This window comes from Pelobates fuscus, chromosome 7 (genome assembly GCF_036172605.1).
Source record: "Pelobates fuscus isolate aPelFus1 chromosome 7, aPelFus1.pri, whole genome shotgun sequence".
NCBI classification, from domain to species: domain Eukaryota; kingdom Metazoa; phylum Chordata; class Amphibia; order Anura; family Pelobatidae; genus Pelobates; species Pelobates fuscus.
The window spans coordinates 168,905,382-168,921,124 of record NC_086323.1 but is presented as its reverse complement, the minus strand read 5'-3'; the positions used below and the strand labels follow the sequence as shown (position 1 = coordinate 168,921,124).

General features: G+C 45.1%; 1 protein-coding gene across 3 annotated transcripts in view; it reads right to left on the bottom strand.

Annotated features, from left to right (window-relative positions):
* Positions 1-15,743, bottom strand: part of TMEM40 (transmembrane protein 40) — an 88,445-nt gene that overhangs the window by 30,757 nt on the left and 41,945 nt on the right. For all 3 annotated transcript variants that reach the window (XM_063426913.1, XM_063426915.1, XM_063426914.1), the window contains exons 4-5: positions 14,137-14,287; positions 5,019-5,114 (exon numbers count right to left, since the gene is read on the bottom strand). In XM_063426913.1, the coding sequence (XP_063282983.1) occupies positions 5,019-5,114; positions 14,137-14,287 (247 nt within the window). The remainder of the gene's footprint in view (positions 1-5,018; positions 5,115-14,136; positions 14,288-15,743) is intronic.

The window sequence follows — 15,743 nt, the reverse complement described above, 5'->3', positions numbered from 1 at the left end:
GTAGTGTGTGTGTTGTGTCAGTGTATGTAGTGTGTATGTAGTGTGTGTGTGTTGTGTTAGTGTATGTGTGTGTTGTGTTAGTGTATGTGTGTGTTGTGTCAGTGTATGCAGTGTGTGTTGTGTCAGTGTATGCAGTGTGTGTTTTGTGTCAGTGTATGTAGTGTGTGTGTTGTGTTAGTGTATGCAGATTGTGTGTGTTGTGTCAGTGTATGGTGTGTGTGTGTGTGTGTTGTGCCAGTGTATGTAGTGTGTGTGTGTGTGTTGTGTCAGTGTATGCAGTGTGTGTGTTGTGTCAGTGTATGCAGTGTGTGTGTGTTGTGTCAGTGTATGCAGTGTGTGTGTTGTGTCAGTGTATGTAGTGTGTGTGTGTGTGTGTTGTGTCAGTGTATGTAGTGTGTGTGTGTGTGTGTGTGTGTTGTGTCAGTGTATGTAGTGTGTGTGTGTGTGTAAATGTGCAATCTGGGGGAGGGGGCATTTTAACATAATTAAAAAAATAATAATAATTTAATTAAATTGTTTCTCCGCCCTCCCTGCTTACCTGTGTTCCATCCCTGGTGGTCCGGTGGCATGGTGGGGCCCCCCGGCCTCCCTGTTACCGCAGAGGGGGCCCAGGCAGCACACAGCCTCTTCTCTTCTCTCCTCCAATAACTCTTGCGAGGCCCGCGGAGCGTTGCCATGGCAACTGGGTCTCGCGAGAGTTATTAGCAGAGACGAGAAGAGAAGAGGCTGTGTGCTGCGTGGGCCCCCTCTGCGGTAACAGGGAAGCCGGGGGGCCCGTGGCTGCACACATAGATCGCAATATTCACTATCTATTTGTGCAGAGAGGGAAAGTGGGGCCCAGGACTGCCAGAGCAGTCCGGGCCTCCCAGGGCCGCCGGGCCCGTGACAACAGTCATGGTTGTCACCCCCTGATGGCGGCCCTGTACACACATACAGTCTGCTGAGTCCATACACACACACAGACTGCCGAGTCCATACATACATAGACTTCTGAGTCCATACACACTGCCGAGTCCATACACACATACAGACTGCATTGTTCATACACACATACAGACTGCAGAGTTCATACACACAGACAGACTGCTGAGTCCATACACACATACAAACTGCTGAGTCCATACACACATACAGACTGCTGAGTCCATACACACATACAGAGTCCATACACACATACACTGCTGAGTCCATACACACACACAGACTGCCGAGTCCATACACACATACAGACTGCCGAGTCTATACACACATACAGAGTCCATACACACACACACTGCTGAGTCCATACACACACACACACTGCTGAGTCCATACACACACACAGACTGCTGAGTCCATACACACATACAGACTGCTGAGTCTATACACACATACAGAGTCCATACATACACATACACACTGCTGAGTCCATACACACACACAGACTGTCGAGTCCATACACACACAGACTGCCGAGTCCAGACACACACAGACTGCCGAGTCCAGACACACACAGACTGCTGAGTCCATACACACTGCCGAGTCCATACACACATACAGACTGCCGAGTCCATACACACATACAGACTGCAGAGTTCATACACACATACAGACTGCAGACTTCATACACACATACAGAGTCCATACACACAAGCTTCCTCACTAGCAGACAGACACACACACAAGCACATTAAGCCTACCTGTCACTGGAGCCTGATGCTGGGAGTCAGGCAGCCATCTTCTATTCTTTCCAGCAGCAGCATGAAACACCCAGCACCGTTCCAGCTGCTCTGCCCTGCATTCCCTCGGGCTGTAACAGACTGTTACAGCCCGAGGGAATAGAAGGTAAGGACATGGCCAGCAAGTTGCTGGCATTTGGGGGGGCCCAAGAGGGGGCACAGCATGATGTAGGGGGGGCCATTGTTTAAAAATACATAGGGATTAAGGAGAGAGCGCAGGTAACTTGTTTTTCTTTGGTTTTTCTTAAGGTATATCCAGGTGAGCTAAAATCCGAAGATTTTGAGGTTTTTTTTTTGTTTTTTTTTATAGTTTTGAGAATAAAATTTGAAATTCACTTTGAATCCCTGACAATTTATATTTTTATTGAAAACCCCTGTTTGAAAACTACACAGTGTATGTAGTATAAATTAAATACTCACGTCAGACACAAGCATGGAGCAATTTGCATAAAACCACAGGAAAAGAAAGCATCTACAAAGCTTTTTTTGTTATAAGAGTTTGTTTTTAGAGTGGAATTATCAGATTTTCCAATGGGCTGATTGACCATTTTATATGCTCAGTTGACTGAACCTGTCATACATGTGAAGATTTTACCTCTACCATAAGATGAAAAAACAGAGCTCCTATTAACAAGAGAAAAGGACATGTAGATATATAATGACATATTCCTATGGTCTAACACATTGACAAGGAAGCCCTTGTAGACAGTCATTCTCCGTGGTGATGAGCAGAGCTTGAAGATACGGCCAGGTAATTCATGGAATTCATGCGTGTTGATGTGAAATCAACTCATCAGAACTGGAATCTCAGCTGATTTCACACAGAAATAATTTACATAATGATGGGCAGCACTTTCAGGTCCTGCAGCAAGAATACAGAATTCATCTGGCATACCGCCGACATCGGCCAATCTGTAAGCCCTAGTCAAACAGTAAGCAAGGGGAACATGTGCCAAGGCAACACATCCACACCAGTGTCACGCTGGCTTTGTCATGCCAGCATGGGAACACCATTAGACACCTTTCTATTCTTGATGGTCAAACACAGAGTTCGAGAGGACTAACTTTAGAACATTATTCTCCTGATCTAGTTATACTGCTGAAATTGTGTGTGTGGGGGCGGGGCCTGACTACCAAGCAAGCAGGTCGCATGCTGAAGGAGCTCCTCGGCAAATACAAAGAAATTGGCCCTAAACTTGAAACCTGCTCTTAAGTACCGGCTGAACCCAATATCTGAAGACACGGGAGAGGCCGGGCACCAATTTCTGTTACCCTGCTGAGAGCTTTATGGGCTCTGACAGGCTTTGCGGCCTACAAACTACACTGAGGCGGCAGACGCGGCCGATCTCCTGCCTCGCCTATAAATCAACGACGATCTGGGCCACGCTTCCCCCCCTATGGGCCGGCGGGGGTTATCCCGGTCCCCACGAAGCAACAGGACACAAGCAACTGCTTGAAAGCACCGAGCAACTGAAACCGCAAACTGGCATGCTGGCTGCAAAGATGGCCGCCACGCAAAACCCAGATCCCTGGGCTCCTCACGAGGACAACATAACAAGGGCGTTTGATCGCTCTGGGAGACTCTCTGGGAGAAACTCGCTAAACAGGCACAAGGACCTGCACCCAGAGACCCGAAACAAAAGCTAGCGGCAACAAAGGCATCACAGCCTGTACCACTTAGTGGCACCGAGAGGCTGATCATAAGGAAAAGAAGGAGGGTGGCACGGAGGACACCTCGACCCTATATGAGCCGTCCTGCTATCAGAGCTCACTCGCCTGAAACCCAGTCCGTGCGGGTGAGACCGCCCTCACACAGCGCTCGGCCTCGGATGACGAGCACCCCGAGGAGACGCAGGCTCCCGGCTCACACACTCAGCGAGCCGGCCCAGCCCACCCACTGCACTCATGCACGAAATACACAGCCGGCTCATATGTATCAACAGAGGGGGAGAAACAAACCTCAATGGCACCTGCCACTAAACCCACATGTCAATCACCACCTTCCAGGGTCACTGCGCTTCCCGCTATCGGGAGTTGGCTGACCGGGGACTTACCTTCCACGGCGGAGGTCACACAGGGGCTGTCTGACCTACCGGACCCCCTGTGGACGCCACAGGGTCTAGGGACAATACTCCTGGACGTAAATCACTACTGCTGACAAAATCCTTGATACTCTGCAGACCCTCGGACTGTAGCCGCAATAAAATTTCAACCGACACCCTCGATATCCACTCACTGGGATCCCGCGAGAATTTGCCTGCTGATACCTGCGGCTCACCGAGGAGATTCATCGTCAACCCTGGGGTCATGAACTGTCCGCAATTACCCGCAATACTATTTAAAAGCTCATGCAGTTTAAGTATTTTTTCCTTCTTGTTTCTAATTTTCTTTAACTGTTTCACACATGTTTGCATAATATTACCTAAATCCCTGTGCGGTGCTCCTTTGCTCAGTTTGTAGCTCATACTATCGCTATATTACAAAATTAGAAGAAGCATACTGCCGATGCTATCTCCAGCTCATGTTGTGTACCAAATTTTTTCTCCCTAACACAGACATACTTGACTAGCCTGTAAATTTGTTACCTAACCACAGAATGAGTGCAGCGATCGCATATGTCACGAATCTGTTGATATGTGTACCTTCCAAATCTTGTTACTGCTATTGGGGCATTACAAGAACATATGTTAAGCTTTGCACCACAATTGTATATCCCACTGAGCACCGTTTGCTTTTTACTCATGTGGAAGGTTTACTGTATGCCTATATGCCATTTAATACCTGACTACTCTTGTATAGGTTAATCTAACTTGTCATCAAGCAAGTATACAACTAAGCTAGCAGTAAGTTAAATTATATAAGCTTGTTCATCTCTTCACCTGTCACAAAAATGTGCACTGTATTTCTATGCCATATAACTGTTAAAATATGTCAGTGTATCTGCCTGCACCAGCTGCTGTGGCGGTGCCGGCTTGTCCGCTCTATTGTTGTGTCCTTGGGCCCAGTGGTCTAAATAATCTAAAGTTTATCTATAGTTCTATACCTAAGCATGTTTTTTTTTTTTCTGTCACTCTGCACATAGAACTATGACCCTGAAACATTTCTACTTAATTACAAAAAGTGCAGCAACTCTGACGTTTTATGATACTCCTTACTGTTGTTTTGCCATTTGAGAAATGTCTATGAAACCATGCTTTGTTACTCAATGCACTACAAAAATAAAGAATTAAAAAAAAAAAAAATAAATTGTGTGTGTGGTTTGTCTAAATCTAAATACATTGTTTATTTAATAAAACCTACCTGAAAAGCCAGACTTTAGCAAGGTTTCATTAAAGGAGGTTTTCAGCAAAACAAGGAATTCATCTCTTAACTTTGATAACTGATCCAGTTTCTTATCTAGAAAAAGCAAATAAAATAAATGCAGTAGAAAAAATTCAACATCCAAAGAAATAGAGTAATATTTTATTCTGTCATCAATATATTCATTTGGAACACGAGTCCTGCGCATCCAGTATAGGTGTGCACACCCAGGTGCTACCACAATTTATTTGAGGACAAAGTTAAAGCAGCAAACGTTTCGAGCAGCAGCCCTTTCTCAATGCTAATGCCCTCTACATTCATTTGGTGTGGATAAAAGGAACACTCAGTTCACCATAACAACTTCATCTATATGAAGTTGTTATGGTGTCAGGAGGCTCACGGGCATATTCTACCTTGAGGGGTTAAACTGTTGTCGAACAGTTTGACCCCAAAGGCTACCTCCAGCATCAGAACTGTAGATCCTCCAGCAGCATCTGGCTTTTGAAATTGAGTTTCAGGAAGCGCGGAGTGCCACCAGGCAGAGGCGTCACTGATTTGTAAGAGCGGTCAGTTGATACTCAAAAGATAGATCCCCAGATGTTGTAGAACTAAAATTCCCATGATGCTTTGCTTGCCTTTGCGTGCCTTTAGAATGACAAGAAGAAAGAATCACAGGCACTCCGAATTCAAGCCGCAGGCAGTTTTATTGCAACAAAATGCAACGCAACGTTTCGACCGTAAAGGTCTTTTTCAAGCTGACACCACATGGTGAAAAAAGTGGTTATATAGCAAAAAGTGACAAACAGGAAATCAGTCCATAATTCAATTAACTAATTAACAGGAGTTGTTAATTGATACAAAAAATAATATTGCAAAACAAACAAGTATCAAATCTCATAGTACATTCATTGTATCAAATTTAACAAACAGTAATACATCAATCACTAAATAAAAAAACATAAATTACTATACAATTGTACAATAGCTAGGAATAGTCTGGAATGTGTATACATAAACATCCCGTTGCAGCATACGAGATCATCATTTATAATCAAATGTTTAAATGAATAGCTTACCTATAAGTGCCCAAATAGAGGAGAGAGGATAACAGAATAAATAAATAAAACAAAAAATAAATACATAATAGATATCCCCACTGTTGTCCGAACGCGGCTCACTTCTGGGTGTGCGAACCGCATGTGACGTCACCAGGGCCAGATTAAGAGCCCAGTGGGCCTGGTGCTGACAATTATGATGGGCCTAATTACAAAATCTTATTGACCAAAAACACTAAAACAGTCCTACCTTTTAAGCGTCATGTATCTGATGGAGATGATGCTGGAGGGAAACTCATAGGATGCAGCTATGAGAAAACACATACTGTAGCAGATGGTATCAGGGCTGTCCTAAAAGACTGTAATATTATTGCAATTCGTGTGTTATTTTTGTTCCTATGGTTAAAATGTATGTGGGATTCGTATAATTGTTCAGTAGTTTCCATCCGTACTCCATATGAATGTAAACTACCGAACCAATAGACCACCCCAGAGAGAAGTGTGTACCTTATTAATCGTTCACACTTCTCTAACCACAGGTTAATCGGTACTTTAGTGCTGTATCTGGGTGGCCGCTGTTCGGTATATGAACACGTGGCGGCGGCCATCTTACGCACGAAAATCTCAGCGGTGTTTGGTCGTCGAGTGTCTGGAACTCAAATCGGACACTCGATTACCCGAACACCGCTGAGACCTCCATGGCTCCGTAACTCCCAAACGGGAAGGCTAATCAGTCTCCCGTTCAGTAGTTTCAAAGTACCGAACAAGGGGGTTCATACGAATCCAAGATTAATCGTGGATGGCAGTATTTGATGTGTATTTTACCTCCCGAACGAAGAGGTGCAGTCGGTCAAATTACACCCTCCACCTAACTCCCGAACCCCTGGACCGATCTGGGTGATTTCTGGATATGTAAGTCACCCAGATCAGGGCTACCAGGGGGTAACCCCAGGATTATTGTAGCTGCTTGTTTTGGGGTACATTCAGAACTGGGGGGAAACTACAGTAATGGGATTAATTGTCATACTGAGGGGAGGAGATGTGTGGGAGGTAACGGTTATACTATTGGATACTGTCCTAACTAATGTGAATCACTCCCTTGCATGGGAGAATGCTTTATAAGGAGACTGTGGGGATTAAAAGTCAGTTCTGCTCCTGATGCTGTGTGTCGTCCAGTCATTGGGATCTGTATGGGGATATTCTTAGATTACTTTATTTGCCGGAATTACTGCTTCATGGTGTTTTTACTACTTGTTCCTGAGCCTCACTGGGATCTATAGTGGAGTTAACCTGTGGAATATCAGGCCTCTGCTACACATACCCTATGCTAATCTCATGCTTTCAAGTAAACCCATACCCCCTAACAGCAGTGTCCAGGAAATAAGGAAGTCTATGGATGGGGTAAAAGGGTGGGCCACTTACACAAATGACATAACCAGAACTGCCGAAAGGGACGAACATACACATAAATGAGGCATTTCTGTGCCCCCATGTCACTAGGACACTAGGGGACATTGAGAGACTGGGGCACCTGGGGACACTGAGATACTAGGGAACAATGGGAGACCTAGGGACACAGACTCTTGGGAACAATAGGAGACATGGGGACACTGGGTGACTGAGACATGAGGGGACACTGGGAGACATGGGACACTGAGACAATGTGAAACATAGGTGACACTGTGATATATAGGGAACACTGGAGACTTGATAAAGACCTGGGTACAGGTCAAAACGTTGCAGTATCCAATAAACCAACTTAAATCTATCACAGTGAGTGCCTGAGATTTTTTTATTTTATACTAGGGGACACTGAGACACTTGGGGGCAATGTGAGAAATGGGGACACAAAGAGACTAGGGGACACTGAGACACTATGGATACTAAGACACTGCAGACACTGAGAGACACCAGGGACACTGGGAGAGATGGGCCACTGAGACACTCTGATACATAGGGGGCACTGTGATACATAGGGGACACTGGAGACTTGATAAAGACCTGGATACAGGTCAAAACGTTGCGGTGTCCAATAAACCTGCTTAAATCTATCACAGTGAGTGCCTGAGATTTTTTTCTTTTATACTAGGGGACACTGAGACACTAGGAGACATGGGGACACTGGGAGACTAGGAAACACTGAGACATTAGGGACACTGGCACACTACGGACATTAAGAGACACCAGGGACACTGGGAGACATGGGGACACTGAGATACTAGGGACACTGGCTGGGAGACATGGGGACACTGGGAGTGCCCCATGTCTCCCAGGTCTCAAAGTCACCCAGTGTCCCCATCTCTCCCTGTGTCCCCCAGTGTCCCCATGTCTCTCAGTGTCCCCTAGTGTCTCAGTGTCTTCATGCTGCCCAGTGTCCCCTAGTGTTTGTATCCCCATGTCTCCCAGTGTCCCGATGTCACTAGGACACTGGGGGACACTTAGAGACATTGGGACACTGGGAGACATGGGGACACAGATACATGGGGACTCTGGGAGACTAGGGACACAGACACTAGGGACACTGAGAGACACCAGGGACATTGGGAGACATGAGGACACAGAGACTAGGGGCCACTTTGTCCCTAGTGTCTCAGGGTCCCCATGTTCCCCAGTGTCCCTATGTCTCAATGTCCCCAAGTCTCTCACCGTACCCATGTCTCGCAGGCCCGGAGCAGCTGTCTGGCCTCTCTGTGCAGAGCTGCTCCCCCACGGATCAGTGAGTAGAGAGAGGCAGGGAGGGAGATGCTGTAACTTCTTATCCCTGCCTCTCTCCACATAAACAGCGACCCCTACTGGCCGGTGATGGTATTGCAGAATAATCTACGTTTATACTCTGTTTATTACTGCAATACCGGCACCGGGCTAGGCGGCCTCAAATACCTGAGAAATATTTCTGAGAAATACCTGGCAACCATAAGAAATACATGAGCAATACCTGGCAGCCCTAAGAGTAGTGAGATATAAAAAAAAAAAAAATTTTTTTTTTTTTTTTAAATCAATGGGCCTGTCCCATGGGCCTGGGCCTGGAGCTGCAGCTCCATCAGCCCCTATGTTAATCCGGCCCTGGACGTCACTGGAACGCAAACGAGGCAACCTCCCAAAGACAGATCGGCATAAGGACCAAATTAGCGTGGTTCTGTGCTCGATCGTATAGACAACACAGTGGAGCATGCGCAATGTGCCACAAAGCACATAGCGCAGAAGTACTACATAATGTATTTCCCCAGAGCGTCCGTGTGATCAAACACACGAGTCTACCGCAGACCATAGGTTAAGGTCAAAATCTATAATGCACATTATGAACAAGGATCCAATAAACCAAACATAATGGTTAATCATGCCAATATCTAATTTAAGAGACAAATTAAGCATAGCAGATTCAATATAAGTACTAAATCACTCCAACCAAAAAAAAAAGGAAAAAAGAACAAAGAAGAAAATAAATAAATAATAATAATAATAATAAAAAAATATAAATAAAAATAAAAGGGGGCGGGGCCGGACCGCCAAGCAGAGCAGACGCATGGCACTATAGCTCCTGCTATTTTCTGGCAATTTGGTCCCAAAACGCAATTTCTAGCGCTGCAACACAGCAGACAACCGCACTGTGGGGTGCTAAATCTGGAGATCTGTCAGCGACCTGATTCCTGGCCCCTTTTGGGGAGAAAACTGAGCTCTGTGACCGAGGCCTAGTCAAGCCTACCCGGGTGGTGAGTAGGGCGGGCGGCCGCCGCCCTGCTATCCTGCCTGACCGCAACATGGTGGTCCCCTAACGCAATGGGGTGATGGCCCTGCTTCCCCCCCTCTGGCCTGGTGGGGGTCATCCCGGCCTACCCTGGGGCTCTGCCCCGATCGGAGACCTCGCTTACCACCTAAGATGGCGTCTGGGCATGACCAGCAAGATGTGGAGATGGCGCCCCCTATCCCCCTCGGGGCTCTTGGCGCTCACTACGGGAAACTCAGGGAGAAAGCACACGAGAAACGTACCTATCCTGAGACCCGGCTTGGAGTGCTTCAATCGACACTGAGGGCCTTGAGCAGAGGCCATCTGACTGACAAAGCGGCTACAAAGGTAAACAGGCTGCAAGCTGGTAAGATTCCACGAAGCCGAGTTACACACATGATGGCCGCGGATCAACCTGAGGACACCGCACATACCCAGCTCCCAACCTCATACCCGTCACTACCTGACAAGCCACACAACAGCATCAGGGAATTACTCGCAGATGGAGCTGTGAAACAAAGAATTGTAGCCTGCCGGTGATGGGAGTTGCTCTCTGCACAGGGACTGGGGCTGCCTACTCTCTGCCACCTGAACAACAACGATCAGGGAGGGAGTCTTTGTCCGGGGACCCAGGGTTCCTTCAGCACTGTGGCATGACTTTTCTTTTTAATGCCAACACCAGCCATGCCATATCGCCTAGCATATTTGTCTCTCCTAGCTAACCTATTTTATCTATGATTTTCATCTTTCAAGCCTATCAGGCAGCAAAGCGCAGAGTCAGTATCAGTATCCTGACAGATGTATAACTGATCTAATGTAATGTATATATTGTACCAGCATAATTTAGAGCATTTAAAGCTAAGTTACTGTTCATACATTACAATTACGCTAACATAGCTAACCTGTCAAGCACCAATCAATTTATTTTATTTACTGTTACTTTGACACACACGGATTACAACTTGTGCCCTAGTATATGTTTCCGGTTAACAGCCTAAACTAAGCAAGCGTAACTCACTCTAATGTAAGAGATGTCTATATGACCTGTGTCATCAACAGACTAGATAATATGCTGACTAAGCCTAATCATAGTTTAAACTTACTCTTCAAAGTCAATTTCTTAAGCTGAGTTTTAACGTTGAACCACTATTTACTTAAAAATGTGCAAGTCTTCTTCATGACATGCTCATGTTATATTATGTCTCTGTATTCGCGCTTGAGACTGCTGTTGTGGCACTCCAAGGCCTGTTGTATTCAATTGCACAACAAAAATAAAGAATAATAATAAAAAAAAAATAATAAAATAAACTAATAAATAAAAAAAATAGAAAAATAGAAAAAAAATATAAAACTAAATACAAAAAACTAATTAAAAAAAAAATGTATGCTCCTCCTCATAGGTACAAAAGGAGCCACTCAGGACTAAAAATATAAGTTTAACAATCTAACGCTTATCCTAGCAAAAGACAAAGAAAGAGAAATAGAAGGAAAATGATTTCCAACATGAAACACAAAATATATAAAAAAAATAATCTGTACATGCAAGAAGTACCGTATTTATCGGCGTATAACACACACCTCATTTTCAGAAGGAAATTTCCCCCCCTCCCATAGTATTCCCCCCCCTCATCCCATAGTGTTCCCCCCCGTTTCCATAGTATTCTCCACCCCCTCCCATAGTGTTACCCCCCCCTTTCCGTAGTATTCTCCCCCCCGCCTATAGTATTCTCCACCCCCTCCCATAGTGTTCCCCCCTTATCTCATAGTGTTCCCCCCTTTCCATAGTATTTCCCCCACGTCCATAGTATTCTCCACCCCCTCCCATAGTATTCTCCACCCCCTCCCATAGTGTTCCCCCCCTTATCCCATAGTGTTCCCCCCTTTCCATAGTATTTCCCCCCCCTCCCATAGTATTCTCCCCCCCTCCCATAGTATTCTCCACCCCTCCCATAGTGTTCCCCCCCTTATCCCATAGTGTTCCCCCCTTTCCATAGTATTTCCCCCCCTCCCATAGTATTCTCCCCCCTCCCATAGTATTCTCCACCCCTCCCATAGTGTTCCCCCCCTTATCCCATAGTGTTCCCCCCTTTCCATAGTATTTCCCCCCCTCCCATAGTATTCTCCACCCCCTCCCATAGTGTTCCCCCCCTTTCCATAGTATTCTTCCCCCCCTCCCATAGTGTCCCCCCCCCTCCCATAGTGTCCCCCCCCCTCCCATAGTGTCCCCTAGTGCACTTTCCCTCTTGTCCCATAATTACTTACCTGTCTTGAAGCGTGGGCCGGCTTCACAGCGCGCACCGCGGTACTGGAACTTCAATTTCAGGTTCCGGTTTCTGGCGGGACTGAAAGGAAGTGTGCACACTTCCTTTCAGTCCTGCCGGAAACCGGAACCTGAAATTGAAGTTCCAGTACCGCGGTGCGCGCTGAACACCGGCCCACGCTTCAAGACAGGTAAGTAAATATGGTATATCAGCGTATAACACGCACACATCATTTTCCCCCTATTTTCAGGGAGAAAAAGTGCGTGTTATACGCCGATAAATACGGTATATATCAATACTAAATATGGAGAAGACAAGGACAGAAAAAGTATCTAATATACAAATATATAGCTCTCAAATACTAAGTTCTAGAGTTCGATTAAGATCACTAGCATACTGTGTGTGTGCTTAAGTAAAGTGCAAGCAATGATAATAAAGTGCAAGTGCCACACGTCATAAAGAAAATTATGTATTAAAACAAGAAAGTGACCAAATAGTCTAGATAATATAATATAGTGATCACAGTGTATAACACTAAAACACGATAACACCATGATTAAATACTTCTATTAAAGGTGTATACTTATACTTATTATCATATAACAGTGCAATGAGGAGAGAACAATTTGTGTCCACATTTTAGTAGTCCCCGAGCTGACAAAGCACCATTGAATCTGTGGTTTTAAGACATCATGGGAACTACCTTTTTGGCTCCCATGCTTTAAGTCAATTAGTAGCCCCATTAATTAAAAAAAAAAAAAAAAAAAAAAAAACACCTTAACCCCTTAAGGACACATGACGTGTGTGACATGTCATGATTCCCTTTTATTCCAAAAGTTTGGTCCTTAAGGGGTTAAAGGGACACTCCAGGCACCCAGACCACTTCTGCCCATTGGAGTGGTCTGGGTGCCAACTCCCACTACTCCTAACCCGGCAACTGTAATTATTGCAGTTTTCTATAAACTGCAATAATTACCTTGCAGGGTCAACTCCACCTCTAGTGGCTGTCTACTAGACAGCCACTAGAGGGAACTTCCTGCTTCATAGCACAGGAAACCTGTGCTAGAGCGTCGCTGGACGTCCTCACGCTGTGTGAGGACCTCCAGCGTCGCGCATTTCCCCATAGGAAAGCATTGAAATTATTTTTCAATGCTTTCCTATGGGGAGACGTAATGCGCATGCGCGGCTTTGCCGCGCATGCGCATTAGGTCTCCTCGGCCGGTGCGCGGGATCAGTCTCGCCCACCAGCCGACGCAATACAGAGGAGGAACGGCGCAGAGGAGGAGACAGCGGTGAGGGACATCGTCGCTGCCTCAGTTAAGTGACTGAAGGGGTTTTCACCCCTTCAGTAACCAGGGATTGGGGGGTGGGAGGGAGAGGGACCCTCCAGTGCCAGGAAAACAGATCGTTTTCCTGGCACTGGAGTTTCCCTTTAAGGTTAAAAAACGCTCGTAGGCCTGGCATCATAATAGGTTAATTTAGCTCAAGTATAGAGGCTGTTGTGGATTTGTTAGTTTGGATATATTTCACATTGTGTGTTTTTTTTTTCAGACAAAACTATGGCCAAAGTGCTTTTAATACTATTGCATACTGGAAGGGAAGAGATTTTGCCTATCGCAGAGGAAATGGTTCTTTACATTTAGAACAATAAAGACGTATATTTTTGAGGTTGCAGATTTTTAAACATCTTGATATTTTTGGGAAAAACAGGATATTCCAGGATATACTAGGTCAGAGGTAGGCAACCTTCGGCACTCCATCTCCCACAATGCTTTTACAGCCAGAATGCTGGCAAAGCATCATAGGAGGTGTAGTCCAAAACATCTGGAGTGCCGAAGGTTGCCTATCCCTGTACTAGGTAATATGTGGTGTAAAAGCTGCCAAGATTTTTTTGGAGCCAACTTGTCGGCCAACTGCAAAGAAGGATCCCCCCACCCCTCCACCCCCACTCCAAATTATGCAAAAACTTCAAGGTGATTCAATGTGAAAGGAACACTCCAAGCATCATATTCACAACACTGTACAATAGTGCACTCTGGTGCTTGGAAAGTTTCTTGGGGGAACATAACATTACTCACCAGTACTCTGGGAACTAGGCAGGTGTCCATAGAGCTCACTGTTGTTCATATATAAGCATAAATAGAACAGAAGTGTTGCTTTTGGGCCCTTTTCTTTCACCGATTTCAAGGTTGCTGCCTGCTGTTCTGAGCGATTGCCAAGCTGAAAGAGCTAAAATAGACATGGTTATAGATTTGTTCTGAAGATTAACAAACTGCACTTTATCATGGAAATACGTAGACATTAGTCCTGTCTGATAAACGTTTCAAATTGGGCTAATTTGCCTCCTGCTTGCTGATTGAATTAGAAATATTTACGCATTAAAAGGAACACTTGCAGCACCATAATCACTGAAGCACACAGAGGTTTTGGTGCCAGGAGTACCCAAGCTTCATCCCAGTGTAATCTGTCAGACCATATTAGTTTTTGTTGTTTTTGGGACCCACCTGTGCTGCTTCCAGTCACCTGAAGGATCTGGATGTTAGTTTGGTCAAAACAAGAACTTTGTTCGACTCACCACTCAGCTGACACTCTCAGCTACCAGTGAATAAATGCCTACATCAGCACCTGGCTTCTTCAGCTCGAGAAGACCAGAAACAGTTTGAGCACCCAGTGGGACCCAGGTAACTGTCAAACTCTGCTAAAATGGTATGGCAAATTACAGTGGGATTGTATCAGGGAACTCCTGGCATCATAATCACTACAGGAGCAGGCTGTTCTCGTGCATTTTAGGTGACTTACTATTAAAGGGACACTATAGTCACCAGCACAACTACAGCTTAATGTATTTGTTCTGGTGAGTAGAATCAGGATTTTTGCTGTAAACACTGTCTTATCAGAGAAAATGCTATGTTTACATTATAGCCTAGTATTGATTCCACTGGCCACTCAGATGACTACCAGAGGTGCTTACTGGCACACTATGCAACACTGACATTCAGTGTCTCCTCCCTCTGCATACAGACAGTGAACTTTCCTCATAGAGATTCATTGATTCAATACATCTCTATGAGGAGATGCGGATTGGCCAGGACTGTGTTTGACTTGTACTGGCTCTGCCCCTGATCTGCCTCCTTGACAGCCTCTGCTAATCCTATGGTGAAGCACTGTGATTGGCTCACATAATTACTTCTGATGATGTCAGGCATGCAGGCAGGTCAAAGGCAGAGCCAGCAGCAACATATTTGAATACAAGTAAGATTTTACTATATTCAGTGACGCAAGGGGGGACAGAGGGGCTAGATGGTGGTTTTAACACTATAGGGTAAGGAATACATATTTGTGTTCCTGACCCTATAGTATTCCTTTAATACTTCATGCAGCTAAACAGCATAATATAATATAGAACAAAAACAATGTACTGTATCTTATTTACACTGAGTGATTTCTGAAAACATTTATTGTAGTTTAGACACACATTACTGTGAGTATTAAGGAGGGACATTGGGACTGAAATCAGGGACAGAGCAATTTGGCCTAATATGTGAATTCTCCTTCCTAAATATGGACACTTAGAAGGTATGCAAATCCTACTTCTGCCACTAATTCCTTACAAGCCTCACAATCCACACATCTTTTGGTTACTCTCGGATTATACCAGTAGCCAGTGACATCTTAACAACATTAT